This window comes from Gorilla gorilla, chromosome 6 (assembly GCF_029281585.2).
Source record: "Gorilla gorilla gorilla isolate KB3781 chromosome 6, NHGRI_mGorGor1-v2.1_pri, whole genome shotgun sequence".
Lineage (NCBI taxonomy): Eukaryota > Metazoa > Chordata > Mammalia > Primates > Hominidae > Gorilla > Gorilla gorilla.
Window position 1 is genome coordinate 33,838,433 of NC_073230.2, and position 16,038 is coordinate 33,854,470.

The 16,038-nt window shown below is 44.3% G+C and overlaps 1 protein-coding gene across 1 annotated transcript in view; it reads left to right on the top strand.

Annotated features, from left to right (window-relative positions):
* The window catches only part of LOC101142762 (autism susceptibility gene 2 protein-like), a 102,967-nt gene that overhangs the window by 11,926 nt on the left and 75,003 nt on the right, over positions 1 to 16,038 (top strand). Inside the window, exon 2 of the mRNA XM_055346898.2 lies at positions 1,713 to 1,767. Within this exon, the coding sequence (XP_055202873.1) occupies positions 1,713 to 1,767 (55 nt within the window). The remainder of the gene's footprint in view (positions 1 to 1,712; positions 1,768 to 16,038) is intronic.

Genomic DNA, 16,038 nt, shown 5'->3' on the forward strand with positions numbered 1-16,038 from the left:
CCATTTGGAGTACCCAGTTAAGAATGATTTGCCACGTACAGGAGAGCTGAAAGAAGTCTTTCAGGAACATGGGCATTCAGCTAAACCAATAGTTAGCCCCACACTTTTAACGGCATAATCGCCAACATAACCATTTCAGCATAATAGCCTTTTAATCCAGAAACAATTACTTTGAATAATAAAATAACACTTTAATTTGCTTGACACAAAATTTGACCTATGTGGATCATATAATGGTGAGGTGAGGGGAAGGGGAGTCTGTTGACTTCTAAATACATTATAAAGCGACAACACATAATATACTTCAGGCCTGGGGTGCTGTAAATGGCTTAGCAGAAAAATAAAATGATCCGGATCAGCTATTGCTTTGGAATTTATGAAATACTTCATTATTTGGGTATTGGTTTCCCTAGGAAGGATAGCTAAACCTTGAAGTTGATGCATGTTGATTAAATTTGTTCATTTTGAACACCTACTATGGGAAGTGCTATGGGTGATACAATCAGTCAGCACACTTTTACCGAGTAAAAGATAATGCTGTTCCCTCAGAGGGTGATGTAAATCACATGTGTTGCTTCACTATAGCAATATCTTTTTTTTTTTTTTTTTTTGAGGCAGGGTCTCACTCTGTCACCCAGGGCTCACTGCAACCTCTGCCTCCCAGGCTTAAACGATCCTCCCATCTCAGCCTCCCGAATAGCTGGGACCACAGGTGCACGCCACCATGCCTTGTTAATTTTTGTATTTTTTGTAGAGATGGGATTTCACCATGTTGCCCAGGCTGGCCTCGAACTCCTGAGCTCAAGTGATCCTCCTGCCACGGCCTCCCAAAGTGCTGGGATTATAGGCGTGAGCCACTGTGCCTGGCTGCGTATCTTTGTATCTAGCTTTTGGCCATTGTTAGCTGCTTCTGTTTTGTTTTTAATTGAATTAATTTTCTTAAATGTTTTCAAATTCTTTTGGGAAGTAGATGAGTTTTAAATCCTAAAAGGTTCCACATATACACCTACTAAGTGGGTGAGTGAAATAGCTAATCTATATTCTTGGTATAGGTGAGGACTCTCATTTTTTCATTTGGAAGAAGAGCTGGGACCAGGCTTGAGAGACTTGTGCTATATAATATCAGGGATTCCAAAAAGCCTCATCTTGTGCCTGATTCAAAATACTATGCCTACTGTATAGCGGATAGTTAAAATCTGACAATTAATTCCTGTCAGCTAACTACATCTCTCATTAAATTCCAACTGTTTCCTGGGAAGTAGTAAAGGTTACTGGCCATATACACCTTAGTAAGAATGAATTTATAACAGGTTTCTTAAAGTAAGTAAAGGAGATATTATTAAGTACTAAAAAAAAATGCAGGCTGCTAGCTAAAATAATCTACCAATTTACAATTAAGGATAAGATGGTTTATAAAGTCTTTTCTTGAAAGTAGATTTTGATGTATTAGAGATGGGATCATACTGGATATATAATTTTGTATGTTAATCTTGTTTTGTATTTAACATTATAGCATAGGTATTTTCTCATTAAAAAGTCTTTGATACTATCCCTCTGTTAGGGACTGAATTGTGTTCCCTCCAAAATCCATATGTTGAAGCCCTAAGCACAAATGTGACTGTATTTGGAGATCGTGCCTTTATGGAAGTGATTAAGGTTAAAGGAGGTGATACAGATGGGGCCCTGATTTGACAGGATTTGTATCTTTCTAGGAAGAGACACTGGAGAGACACTCAGCTGGAGTGAGAATACACAGGCATCTTCAAGGTAGGAAGAGATTCTTCACCAGAAACTTCCCATGCTGAGCTTCGATCTGGGACTTCCAGAATCGTCAGAAAGTACATTTCTGTTTATAAATCCCAGTCTATGGTATTTTGTTATGGTAGCCTGAGCCGACCAATATATCCTCCAATGGCTGCATACTATTCTGATGAATGCCCTGACTGGAATTATTTTTCTGTTCTCCCACTGTTGGACAGTTATTGGTTTATAACATGGAAGATACTGTTAGGTCTGTGAACTACCCTTTTATAGATGGCTTTGCTTCCTTTTTTCCTTTGGATTTTTGAAAGTTGGGCTTTCCTTCTCTGAGATATGCCTGTGCATAAAAACAGTCATCATTATTAAGGGAGCTTCTTGCCTTTTCAGGATGAGGGGTCTGCAGGTTTAAGTATCCTAGATCAGGGCTGTGCAAACTGTGGTCTCTGGTCTCTGGGCCGGTGCCCGTCTGTGAACAATTTGCTACTGGTCCACAATGAGACAAATACAGAAATCACGAGGAAATATTTAGAAACCTTCATAGCAATTTGACATTGCTGTAGCATCCAAGAAGTGGTCAGGGGATGGTCTTGTAGTGTATAGAACAGATCAGGTCATGAGTTTTACGTAGTGGGACTCTGTGGGCATTTTAGGATTCTGATTCAGCCCATGTAAATTGTAGAAAACAAACAACTGGTTCTACACCCAAGATGTACTGAGAAGAGTGGAGGATGCACGAAACTCCTAAAACCTTCGGAGCAAAGAGTGCAAATAGTAGTTAAGGGACAGATATGGTTGAAACTCCAGTGCTGCCTCTTATTTGCTTTGAGACCTTTGCCAGACTACTAAAGCTCGCTGTGTATTGGTTTCCTCAATTGCAAAAACAGGAGTAACAATAGAATTAATTTCATAATATGATCCTACAGAGAAAGGACTTGGCATATTGCCTGGTATGTGTCAAGTGCTCAGTAAATAGAAGCTACCATTACTATGTCACTAAACATCATGCAAGCAGCAGTTTGTGGAAGGGTTCCTTTATTTGTTATTATTGCAAAACCCAAAGCTCTTGAGTGAAGCAGCATTCCCCTCTTTTTATCAGCCTATTTGTGATCCAGGAGGTTGTGTTTGTCTTCTACAGAGGTTGGGACCACATCCCTTGCAGGGCAGCCTGGATTAGAGGTGACAGGCCAGGAAATCACAGACCCTTTAGAGCACCCACTCCACTCCTTCCTGCACTGTCACCAGCTCATCAAAAGCTCTGTTTATCTCACACTTGCCAGATGTCTATCTTTTTGAGGTTGTCCTGAATTTTATTGCCCTGTCCTGTTTACAGTCCTCATGGGCACACAATGGCCTGAGCCCAAGGAGAAGCTGTATATCCATGATGTGTCCTGTCAACATCCTGGCACATTGGGACCCCCATTCTGCTACTCCTATTGACCCACTCCCTACCTTGCAGGCTTGATGGAGGGGGAGAGCAGAAAGAGGGTCAGAGCTGGTGTTTGAGGATCTGGATTCTTATCCTGGCTCTGCTGCTTATGGCCCCTCAGCCCCAGTGTCCTCATCTGTGAAATGGGGACCGTAACACCAACCTCACTGTGAGTATGGTGACTGAGAGCCGCTGAAAAGTGTTCTAGTGCACAACACATGCAACTTTCTTTCCATCCTGCCAGCACTGATCTTCTCTCTGCCTCTTAGTGCTGTGCTAAGTGTACAGTAGTCCTCCCTTATCAGAGCTTTCCATGGTTTCAGTTACCCATGGTCAACCTTGGTCCAAATTCCAGAAATAAATAATTCGTAAGTTTTAAATCATACTTCATTCTGAGTCGCATGATGAAACCTCAAGCTGTCACACTCTGTCCTACCCACGATGGGAATCATCACTTTGTCCAGGAGAGATGATTGGGGGACCGTAAAATAAGGGTTCCTTGAATCTCATTTTGCCTTATTTCAAGGAACCCTTATTTTACTTACTAATGTCCCCAGAATGCAGAGCAGTGATGCTGGCATATTGTTGTAGTTGTTCTATTTTATTTTACTTATTGTTGTTAATTTACTATCTTTAATTTATAAATTACTGTGCCTAATTTATAAATTAGACTTTATCATATATATATATATATATATATATATATATATATATATATATATATATATATACACATACAGAAAAAACATAGTATATATAGGGTTGGCTACAATCCCAGGTTTCAGGCATCCACTGGAGGGTCTTGTAACATTTCGTCTGAGAATAAGGGGGACTAGTCTACAAGGCATTGTACAAAGGGAATTCCTCACTAGAATATATGTTCCATAAAGCCAGAGATTTGTCCATTTTATTTATTGCTCTATCCTAAGTTCTAGAATAATGCCTGGTGACAGTAGATGCTTTACTGACATATGTTGAACAAATTAATTAAAATGAGTTATACACTCACATTTCTTGGCGTCTCCTTTAGGATATTTTCAGCTCTAAGCAACAGAAAACCCTGACTCCAAAGAGGATATTGATTATTCCATAAACCAGAGAAGTCTGGAAGTAGAGAGTTTCTGTGGGTGGTTAGTTTGATGGCCCATAAGCATCATCTCTAGCCCAGGTCCTTCCCACCTTTCCACCCTGTCCTTCTCAGGCTGGTTGCCCTCAGAGTCATAAACAGTTGATGCAGTTCCAGGCATCACATATAGACAGTGACATCAGGTTGAAGCAGAGAGAGACTCTCTCTTCCTTGTGTACACTCTTTTCAAGAGTGTAGAAATCTGTTCCCAAAATCCTCTACTTGACTTTTGTTCGCTTGCCTATTCCTGGTTTAGGCAATCACAAGCTTGGCCCAGTAAGGATTAACCCTGAGTTACGTGTGGGAAAGTTAATACCTAAAAAGATTCTGGCCTTTGTCAGAAAGGAAGAAGAGAGGGCAACCAAGAATGTCAGATCCACCTACTCTTTGGAGTCTTAGAAAAAAAAGAGCCAGGAACGGTGGCTCAGGCCTGTAATCCCAGCATTTTGGGAGGCCAAGGCGGGAGGATTGCTTGAGTCCAGAAGTTTTAGATCAGCCTGGGCAACACAGCAAGACCTCATCTCTACAAAAAAATTAAAAAATTAGCCATGTGTGGTGGTGTGAACCTGTGGTCCCAGCTACTTGGGAGGCTGAGGTGGGAGGATTGCTTGAGCCCAGAAGGCTGAGGCTGCAATGAACCGTGGTCATGCCACTGCACTGCAACCTGGGCGAGAGAGCAAGACTCTGTTTCAAAAAAAAAAAAAAAAAAGATTAAGCAAAAATTAAACTTGTTTAATTAAGTATGTGTGTGAATGAGTAAATGTTTATGTTATATGCAAATAAAGAACTGGGAATAGTAAGTGTAGAAGGAATTGCATTTTGGGAGTTGGGGGAGAAAATACACCCTTCCCAGCTGCCTGATTCAAGCCCAAATGTATTTAGAGTTGACAACTGGCTAATAAAAGGGGGTGCTTAAATGCAAGATGACGTAGCATAAGTTATATCTGCAGTGCTATAATAGCCTATGGATTAAGTTGGGGATTCAGACCCACCATAACAGTTGCAGAATAATCTCATTAATGCATCTCCTAATTCATTGCATGTACTAGTTCACTTGACCAGGCTAGTTGTTTACTCTGGTCTTTTCAAGGGAGAAATGGTTTACAAAGGAAACAGTCCAAGTAGGAGTACAGGGAATGGGTTAAATGATTTTTAGTATTCTGGCTTATCAAACCTCATGTGCAAAACATATCTATTTATTTAATCTAGCCCCTGGAACCTATCCTTGGCACACTTAATGGCCTGTGGTTGAAGGCACTACATGCATTTGGAATTAACCACACCAGTATAGTCTAAAATACTTTGAAATGCAAATTCCCTTAATTTGGCCATTACCCTTCCTGCAGTTAGTTTGAATTTCTGAGGTTTTCTTGAATCTCCAGACCTCAGGGTACTTGGTAATCAGACCACAGGAAGCCTGTCCTTGTTTCTGGTGCTGCTACTATGACACTGTTGAGGTTCAGCTGTGGGCCCACATTTAGTGGAACCAGCATATGACACATCAGATGCCAAGCGTGAAGCCTGGGTAACCAGACTGCCTGTGTTCACACCCCAGCTTGGCCAGTGGTTATTTGTGTAACCTTTGGGTAAGATACTATCTCTCCATGCCTCAGTTTCCCACCTGTAAATGGGAATAATAGTAGTACCTACCTTATAGTGTTGTTGTGATAAGTACTTGAATTAGTATACATTAAGTTCCTGAAACAGTGGACAGTACCGTAATATAACATGGTTGGTATTTATTATATTATAAAAATGTTTACTATTTTAATAACATATCATATATATAAATTTGATATAAATAAATTGAATCATACATATTTACATATTATGATTCAAAGGAATTGTTTAGTCAGTTATGATTAAGCGTGTGGCAAGTTGGCCGGGCATGGTGGCTCATGCCTTCAATCCCAGCACTTTGGGAGGCTGAGGCGGGTGGATCACAAGGATCGAGACCATCCTGGCTAACATGGTGAAACCCCGTCTCTACTAAAAAATATAAAAAAATTAGCCAGGTGTGGTGGCGGGCGCCTGTAGTCCCAGCTACTCGGGAGGCTGAGGCAGGAGAATGGTGTGAACCCGGGAGGCAGAGGTTGCAGTTAGCCAAGATCGCACCACTGCACTCTAGCCTGGGTGACAGAGTGAGACTCCGTCTCAAGAAAACCCAAAAAAACCCAAAAAGGCCTGTGGCAAGTCACTTTCTTTCCAGGTCCCTAGAAATGCAACATTTTTTTCAATGCCCAGGGAAGTTTTGCCCAGCTTGCCTCTAATACAGCAGCCATATTGTAGCAGAGGAATTGTTTTATGGGTTGCAACATTTAAATAAAAACTTATTAATTAACTACTCAATTCCTTCTGAGGCAGTTTGCAATGGTTTTATTTCAATGTATACTGAAGGGCATTTTCACTTCTGCCTCCCACTGTGTTAAACATAACAGATATTGAATATACACTTACAGCATTGAACTAAGATAAAAATGTTTGTTTAGGCTTGAACCTAGTTGACTTAACTTCTATCATTTGTTTAGAAATTGTCATTTCTTTGCTTTAAGAGCTGGAAAAAATTGCACTAAATAGCAACCTATTTAGACATTTTAAAATACAATTCTTCTGCATGAATTATCCCCATAGAGGTCCGGATGTGTCTGAGTTTGCCAATGAATCGAGTCACACTCTATTTGTGTTGATGGATTCCAGGCTTTAACACCCTAAGGCTGTTCTTCTAATGTAGGTGTGTGTCACATGTTGTGTTATTATCCACATAGTTCTGAGCAGTGTGAATCGTATGGATATTGGAGAGGTACTTTTTTTTATCTCCTATATTCAAGCTGGGAGTGAAGGGAAAGCAACTTACTTGCTGTCAGTTCCTGGAATTTTTTCTACCCATGCAAGCAGTAGGGCATTGTCTCAATTTATATTCTACTATTGATGGAGCCCCTACACTGAACTTTCTGGGAAAAGCCAGGAGCTTACTCCTAGGAAGACATCAGGATGAAGGCTCATGACCAGCTTAACATGGCTCTCTGGCATTTCTATGAATCAATCCTTTTATTGACCCCAACCAGGGCGAATTTGAAAGCAGGATCCTTTCAAAGCCCTGGCCCCAAGTTATAGTGCACCCAATTTCTGACTTTATATTCCTATCTGTTGCAGACTTTCCATGCTTTCCTATAGTGCTTATCACAAAATCAGTTGTCCTTTGTGTTTCTTTTCCTGAGTATTTGCAGGAATGAGTCAGATCTTGCTTGTAATATATGGGGAGCCTGGAGGAAAATGGTGTTACTTTACGAGCCAGCCAATTCCTTTCAGGGAGGAGACTGCCTGCCACCTTAACGGAAGCATTTGGCTATGAAGATAAGGCCCTCAGGAGATAGCCTGGACAGTCTGGAGCTAGACTGAGAGAGAGCACACTACTCTGTGGAAGATGTTTACAGGAATTTGGGGGCGGGTGGAGAGCAGAGGAGAAATAAGAGAGGAGAGGGTTGAAGTGAGTGAGAAGGCAAGATGGCGGCAGACCCTGGGACCTAATGAGAGCCTTAAGCAGATGGAAAGACTGTGCTTCACGAAAACTGAGGGGTTTTTTGGGGGTGGAGGGATAAATCAAGTAAAAGGGGTTACATTCAAAATCTAGGTTGGCATGGGGCAGCTATGGGAGACAAGAGACAAGTGAGGTCAAGAATCCAGCCAAAAGAAGCCACTGGAGATAGGGAAGTGACCATGAGAATATAAGCTGTCAGGAATTCTCAGACATCTAGGGGAAGACATTGGCCCTTCACAGGATGTGGGAAGGAGGCTTCAGCCAGTTTTTGTTTAAACCTCAAAGCAGAGAGTGATCTCAGCGGATAGCTGTATTATACATTTGTAGCAGGAAAAAAAGTGTTTGTGAGTTAACACATTTTTGGAATACTGTTACAGAGATGAATGAAACCTTAAAGTAAATTTTATGACTTACGTGTCTCATAAAAAGAAAGGCATATCAGCAGCGTTTAAAAAAAGTTATCTTATAGGATTTTTTTATTCTAATGGATAGAGATTGTCTTTGGAGAATATAAATATTCTAAAGATTTAATGAAGTTATCTGAAGCCACATAGACATTAATTAGAGTTCTGTAATTAGAATTATAGTTATAGAAGCTTCTTGCTGCAAAATAGAGGGTAATATTTCAATATTTCAGGTTTACTGTGCTGTTGGAGCACAGTACCTGATGCATTTTCATATACCATGGCTTCAATAATTCTTTCTAAATAAGCATTTTGATAGATATTTAATAGTTTTAAAATTAATGTTGGGATAAAACCCATTTTTATTTGTGCTCATCCCAGCCCTCCTTCTCTCACAAGCAGCCTGTCTGCTTTCTGCGCACAGAGCCACCCAAACCGATGATGACACTGAATCCAATCAGAAAAGCAGCATAAAGATGAAAGGTCTTACCAATGAGAAGTGAACTTGCTAAAGTACACCTTTCAATGAATTTGGACAAAACTGAAAAATGTTGTTGATATCAGATCCTTAGGCTGATTACTGAAGCGTTCGATTTTTCAGCATGTCAATTCATCACTGTCTACCTGGTTATATTTAACACTTTCTCCTATTTCCAGCATGTCTGCTGAGACAGGCAATTGCTATCACATGATATCTGCCTCTCAAGAAGGTCAGCAGACCATTGGGAGGCCGTGGTTTCTGTCCTCCAGCTGCCTTGATTCTTTCTCAGGTATTACTGACAGCAGATGGAGCCTCAATGTCTTGCAGGATCTAAAATATTAATAAGATTAGGGCTTTTATCCTTCAAACAGTTTAGCCTTTCCTTTTAGAGGCTCTGCACAATGTCTCATCTGTTAATTTATAATACTGGCTCTCCAGGAAGACCTGACACCACTTACGGATACCAAAATACCACTTTGCCCAGAGTCCCTCTTTTTCACTTCGTCAATGTGCTGGTTCACGTTTTAAATCACGCTCATCTTTCAGAGACACTTGGAGGAGTTTAATTCCAGTTTGAGATGAGAGGTCTTGGGGTGCGTTTTAATAAATATTCGATGGGAATGCTAGCCTTGGGGGGTCATTCTTATTTACAAAATTAGAGATGGCATCTCTGAGGAAAGCTTAACTTCGTGGAAGAGGCGGTGTTTATAAATGCGCACAGCAGTCTCATGCACGGGGTGGCCGCCACTTTTCAGAACACAGTAGTTATCCACGGTTCCATTTTTAGAAGCAGTGATTAAATTGCAGAGCACTGCTGTGTGATACCAATTACAATAACCATTGTCGATTCAATTGTCTTTTTTTTTTAATGGAAAGCAAAATTCACTTTTCGGCTATATCCTACAAAAATACATATATCATATGGTATGCAATTTAGATCATTTTAAAGGGCTGTAATGGCATTAGTTTAGATATCCCATTCCAGTCAGGCAATGAGCATCAATTTTGTTAATTAAGAATTTTAGGCTCTGTAAATTTATAGTACAATTACAATTTACTTCATATTGAAGAGGGTCTTTACCCCATGCCACCATTAGAAAAACGTCCACTTATATTATTTGCTGACGATTTCACAGGCAGATAAATTTCACAGGAAGCATTACCATTTCTTTTTTTGCATTGAAATTTCTTATTGAATGCCAATTGTCAGCAGAATGCAACCATGAAGACTTTTGACTTAAATTTTTCTCTTTTCTTTTCTCCTTTCTTTTTTTTGCTAAAGAATAAGCCAATTCATCAGGTAGGAAAGGACTGCTTTTCGTGGTCCCAGGTCCTGCCAGAGACAAATGACTGTAAAAATTTAAAATCAATCATTAACAGATTAGCTGTTGGTCCAAAGTAAATAGCAATCAGCTTATTAAGCATCAGGCAGAGTGAGATAAAGGGGAAGAGTTATTGAAAATGAGGATGTTGTCTGGGGCTCTGCTTGTGGGGTAGCACAGGAGGAGGCTATTGCTTTGTGACTCTAATTACAAATGGAAAACAAGGTAGTTGGCTGAAAAAGTTGAATCCCTGGTTGTGTTAAACAGAGTCCTGTGGTTTTCTGTTCTACGTCATGGCTATATTCACCTTGATTAGCATGGAAGTTGGTTGTGCTCCCCAGCTGTTCACCTCTTTGCCTTCTAAGCAAAATCTGTCAACTGGTGTTCACTCAACCCCGCAAAGCAGCCCAGAAACAGTGGCTGAGACTCCTTAGTTTCAGGAACTGGACCTTTCTTACCCCTTTGCACTAGTTCACATCTCATTATTGGTTAGGTTGGGGTTGTGAAGCGAAGGGATGGCTCATTAGCTGCTTCCCTCTAGGTTCAGATGTGTGAGCTACTATTAGACAGATGCCACAGTAATAATTGTTGCAGGCAAGTTCCACCAATGAATGCTAAAATCAGTGGTGAAGGTTTGAGGAGAAACAGGATATTTGCATAGCTTCAAAGTATCTTTCCCAAGATATGTATTAATTACAAAACAAAAACACTACCATTACAATGCTGAAACCCAACAGATAGCCCCTTAACCAAGTGATCAAGGTTAACTTCACTAGTAACCAGATGGTGTCCCCCAGACTCCCGGCCCCTTCCCCAGACAAGATGCACTGAGAAGGGCACACATCATTTTTGTGGCGTTCTTACTAAAGATGTATAATCTCACTCTAGTCATGAATAAACAGCAGACAAACCTGTTCTACACACTAACTGGCCAGTACTCTTTCAAAGTGTCAAGGTCATAAATGTAAGACTAAAGACCTGGTACAGACTGGAAGAGACTAAAGAGACAAAATAGTGTGGGATTCTGGATTGAATCCTACAACAGAAAAAGGAAGTTAGTAGGAAGCTGGATGAAAGAAGTTAGTAGAAAAACTGGTGAAATGCAAATGAAGTCTGAGGCTTAGTCAGTAGTACTGTACCAGTTAAATTCCTGGCTTTGGTAATGATACTCATATAGTCAGGATGCTTTGGCCCCTCCAAATCTCATGTTGAAATATGATTCCCAGTATTGGAGGTGGGGTCTGGTGGGAGGCGATTGACTCATGGGAGGGGATCCCTCATGAATGATTTAGCACCATCCCCTGGATGATGAGTAGGTTCTTGTTCAGTTAATTCATGAGAGATCTGGTTGTTTAAAAGACTCTGGGACATTTGTCTTCTTTTTTTCATGCTCCCACTCTCACCATGTGACATGCTGGCTCCCTGCCGCACTCCGCCATGATTTTAAACTTCCTGAGGCCTCACCAGAAGCAGATGCCAGCACCATGCTTCCGGCAAAACCTGCAGAACTGTGAGCCAATTAAACCTCTTTTCTTTATAAATTACCCAGTCTCAAGTATTTTTTTTTTTGAGATGGAGTTTCACTCTTGTTGCCCAGACTGGAGTGCAATGGCCCAATCTCAGCTCACTGCAACCTCTGCCTCCCGGGTTCAAGTGATTCTCCTGCCTCAGCCTCCCGAGTAACTGGGACTACAGGCGCGTACCACCACGCCTGGCTAATTTTTGTATTTTTAGTAGAGATGTGGTTTCACCATGTTGACCAGGCTGGTCTCGAATTCCTGACCTCAGGTGATTCACCTGCCTGAGCCTCCCGAAGTGTTGGGATTACAGGCGTGAGCCACCGCTTCCACCCTCGAGTATTTTTTTAATAGCAATGCAAAAATGGCCTAATTCAGAAACTATGATTGTGTAAGATATGAGCTTTGGGAGAAGCTGGGTGAAGGAATACAGAACTGTCTGTACTATTTTTGCAACTTTCCTAAAGTTATTTCAAGATAAAAAGTTAAACAAAGGGAAAGATGCACTGAAAGAAAAAATACTGCATAAGCTCCAGAAGCTTCTACTGCAGAACCAAGCCTGTAGTCTGGGTTAATTTGAACTTTTTATCTTACACAGTTATGCTTGATTTTGGCCAAAGCTTGAGTAAACCATAGCTTTTGATGGAAAAACAAAACAAAACAACTTTTCTTTGTGTGGGGTCCTTCTTCACAGTTTCTTATTGTGAATAACTTCTTTATTGATAAGTGCATTCAGTAAGGCAGGCGGAGACAATCCAGTTTGTGGAATGTGGGATTCCAGTTTGTGTGACTTGGATTCCCAGTTTGTGTGAATTATACTATGTTATTCTCATGCATCTGCAGGCTGGCCAGGGTCGGCTCTGCTTCATCCTGCAGGTCTGGGTCTGCTCTTTCTCAGACCAAGGAGCTAACTGGGACATAGTCTTCTCAAGGTGAGAACAGAAACTCAAGAGGTCAGGCGCCACTACACAAGCACATTGTAGCCTAAGCTTGCGTCCTGCCTGCTAACATTCTGTTAGTCCAAGCAATTCACTTGACCAAGCCCAAAAGTCAGGGCGGTGGGGATGCAGTACATTTGTTTGTTGATATATCTAATCTAGCATAATACTTCTGGCCTATGTTGCCTCTCTCTGGCCTGCTTTCTGGGCCCTCTTTCCTTGCTTAAGTGCAGATATTGAAAGATTGGCTTGCCCCGACTGATCTGATTCAGTTTCACGAGGGCTATGACTGCTTGGTGGTCTCCTAAAGTGAGAATGCTCCCTCCACAGTAAGAGTGGGGTCTTAGAACACTATTTTGCACACTGAGGTGTTATAGAATTGTTTTGAGACCCCCCCCCTCAGTTCCTACACAGGTATGTAGACACCATCAGCTTAGCTGAGGCAGGTGCTCCAGGTACCAGGCCTGCCAGTTTTCCAAGATCACCACTCATGTCTGGCTCTCAGGCCCTCTGCAAAGAGGCCCTGCCAGACCCCATGCCACATGGCGAACTCTCTCCTACCATCTCTCATCTCTCTCCCAACCTGGCTTCTGGCGCCTTGAGACATGTATGCAATTGTCTGACCAACAGCTATGAAAACAAAGTTCAAGTTGATTGACTTGTTTGTTTGGTTTTTCCCCAGGAGGTTCCTCAGCTCAGTTCCTATTTACATTGGTGGCTGTAAATAGTTAATTCTCAAGAGACTTAGTCCTCTGTTCCAGACAACTAGTGTCTTGAAGTAGAGAGAGTATCTTACTTATGGTCTATCCACTGCAGTGAGTGGCCCCAAATAGTATACATTGTCAAAAGGCATGTGTTGAACAGAGATAAAATTCTGAGTCCTTCATAATCTGACCCAGTCTAATTTCCCTGGACTCTCCAACATTTCTCTCCACTAGACATTGTCATTTTTCTCATTGTCCCTCAAGTCCCATACCATTTCTAACCATTGCCACAACTTCTCAGTGTCCTGGTTGCCCTCCACTCCACTCAACCCTGGTGGGCTGTCAGGGCTCACCTGGAGCTCACCTGCTGCAGGAAGCCTTCCTGAAACTCACTTACTGCAGAAAGGCTTCCCAGCCACTCCTGCCTTTGATGAACTCTCTCTTTTTCTTTTTTATTTTAATTTTTTTAAAATTTTTTTATTATACTTTAAGTTCTAGGGTACATGTGCACAACGTACAGGTTTTTACATATGTATACATGTGTCATGTTGGTGTGCTGCACCCATTAACTGGTCATTTACATTAGGTATATCTCCTAATGCTATGCCTTCCCCCTCCCCCCACCCCACAACAGGCCCCAGTGTGTAATGCTCCCTGCCCTTTGTCCAAGTGTTCTCATTGTTCAATTCCCACCTATGAGTGAGAACATGCAGTGTTTGGTTTTCTGTCCTTGCAAGAGTTTGCTGAGAATGATGGTTTCCAGCTTCATCCATGTCCCTACAAAGGACATGAACTCATCCTTTTTTATGGCTGCATAGTATTCCATGGTATATATGTGCCACATTTTCTTTTTTCTTTTATTTTTATTTTTATTTTTTATTTTTTATTGATCATTCTTGGGTGTTTCTTGCAGAGGGGGATTTGGCAGGGTCACAGGACAATAGTGGAGGGAAGGTCAGCAGATAAACAAGTGAAGAAAGTTCTCTGGTTTTCCTAGGCAGAGGACTTTGCGGCCCTCCGCAGTGTTTGTGTCCCTGGGTACTTGAGATTAGGGAGTGGTGATGACTCTTAACGAGCATGCTGCCTTCAAGCATCTGGTTAACAAAGCACATCTTGCACCGCCCTTAATCCATTCAACCCTGAGTGGATACAGCACATGTTTCAGAGAGCACAGGGTTGGGGGTAAGGTCACAGATCAACAGGATCCCAAGGCAGAAGAATTTTTCTTAGTACAGAACAAATTGAAGTCTCCCATGTCTACCTCTTTCTACACAGACACGGCAACCATCCGATTTCCCAATCTTTTCCCCATCTTTCTCCCCTTTCTATTCCACAAAACCGCCATTGTCTTCATGGCCTGTTCTCAATGAGCTGTTGGGTACACCTCCCAGACGGGGTGGTGGCCGGGCAGAGGGGCTCCTCACTTCCCAGTAGGGGCGGCCGGGCAGAGGCGCCCCTCACTTCCCCGACGGGGTGGCTGGCCGGGTGGGGGGCTGACCCCCCCACCTCCCTCCCGGACGGGGTGGCTGGCTGGGCGGTGGGCTGACCCCCTCACCTCCCTCCCGGACGGGGCGGCTGGCCGGGCAGAGGGGCTCCTCACTTCCCAGTAGGGGCGGCCGGGCAGAGGCGCCCCTCACCTCCCGGACGGGGCGGCTGGCCGGGCAGGGGGCTGACCCCCCCCACCTCCCTCCCGGACAGGGCGGCTGGCCGGGCAGAGGGGCTCCTCACTTCCCAGTAGGGGTGGCCGGGCAGAGGCGCCCCTCACGTCCCGGACGGGGCGGCTGGCCAGGCGGGGGGCTAACCCCCCCACCTCCCTCCCAGACGGGGTGGCTGGCCGGGCGGGGGGCTGACCCCCCCACCTCCCTCCCGGACGGGGTGGCTGGCCGGGCGGGGGGCTGACACCCCCACCTCCCTCCCGGACGGGGTGGCTGGCCGGGCGGGGGGCTGACCCCCCCCACCTCCCTCCCGGACAGAGCGGCTGGCCGGGCAGAGGGGCTCCTCACTTCCCAGTAGGGGCGGCCGGGCAGAGGCGCCCCTCACCTCCCGGACAGGGCGGCTGGCCGGGCAGGGGGCTGATCCCCCCACCTCCCTCCCGGACGGGGCGGCTGGCCGGACGGGGCGGCTGGCCGGGCGGGGGGCTGACCCCCCCACCTCCCTCCCGGACGAGGTGGCTGCCGGGCGGAGATGCTCCTCACTTCCCAGACGGGGTGGCTGCTGGGCGGAGGGGCTGCTCACTTCTCAGACTGGGCGGTTGCCAGGCAGAGGGTCTCCTCACTTCTCAGACGGGGTGGCCGGGCAGAGACGCTCCTCACATCCCGGACGGGGCGGCAGGGCAGAGGTGCTCCCCACATCTCAGACGATGGGCGGCCGGGCAGAGACGCTCCTCACTTCCCAGATGTGATGGCGGCTGGGAAGAGGCGCTCCTCACTTCCTAGATGGGATGGCCCAGGCCGGGCAGAGACGCTCCTCACTTTCCAGACTGGGCAGCCAGGCAGAGGGGCTCCTCACATCCCAGATGATGGGCGGCCAGGCGGAGACGCTCCTCGCTTCCCAGACGGGGGGGCGGCTGGGCAGAGGCTGCAATCTCGGCTCTTTGGGAGGCCAAGGCAGGCGGCTGGGAGGTGGTTGTAGCGAGCCGAGATCACGCCACTGCACTCCAGCCTGGGCGCCATTGAGCACTGAGTTAACGAGACTCCGTCTGCAATCCCGGCACCTCGGGAGGCCGAGGCTGGCAGTTCACTCGCGGTTAGGAGCTGGAGACCAGCCCGGCCGACACAGCAAAACCCCGTTTCCACCAAAAAAATACGAAAACCAGTCAGGC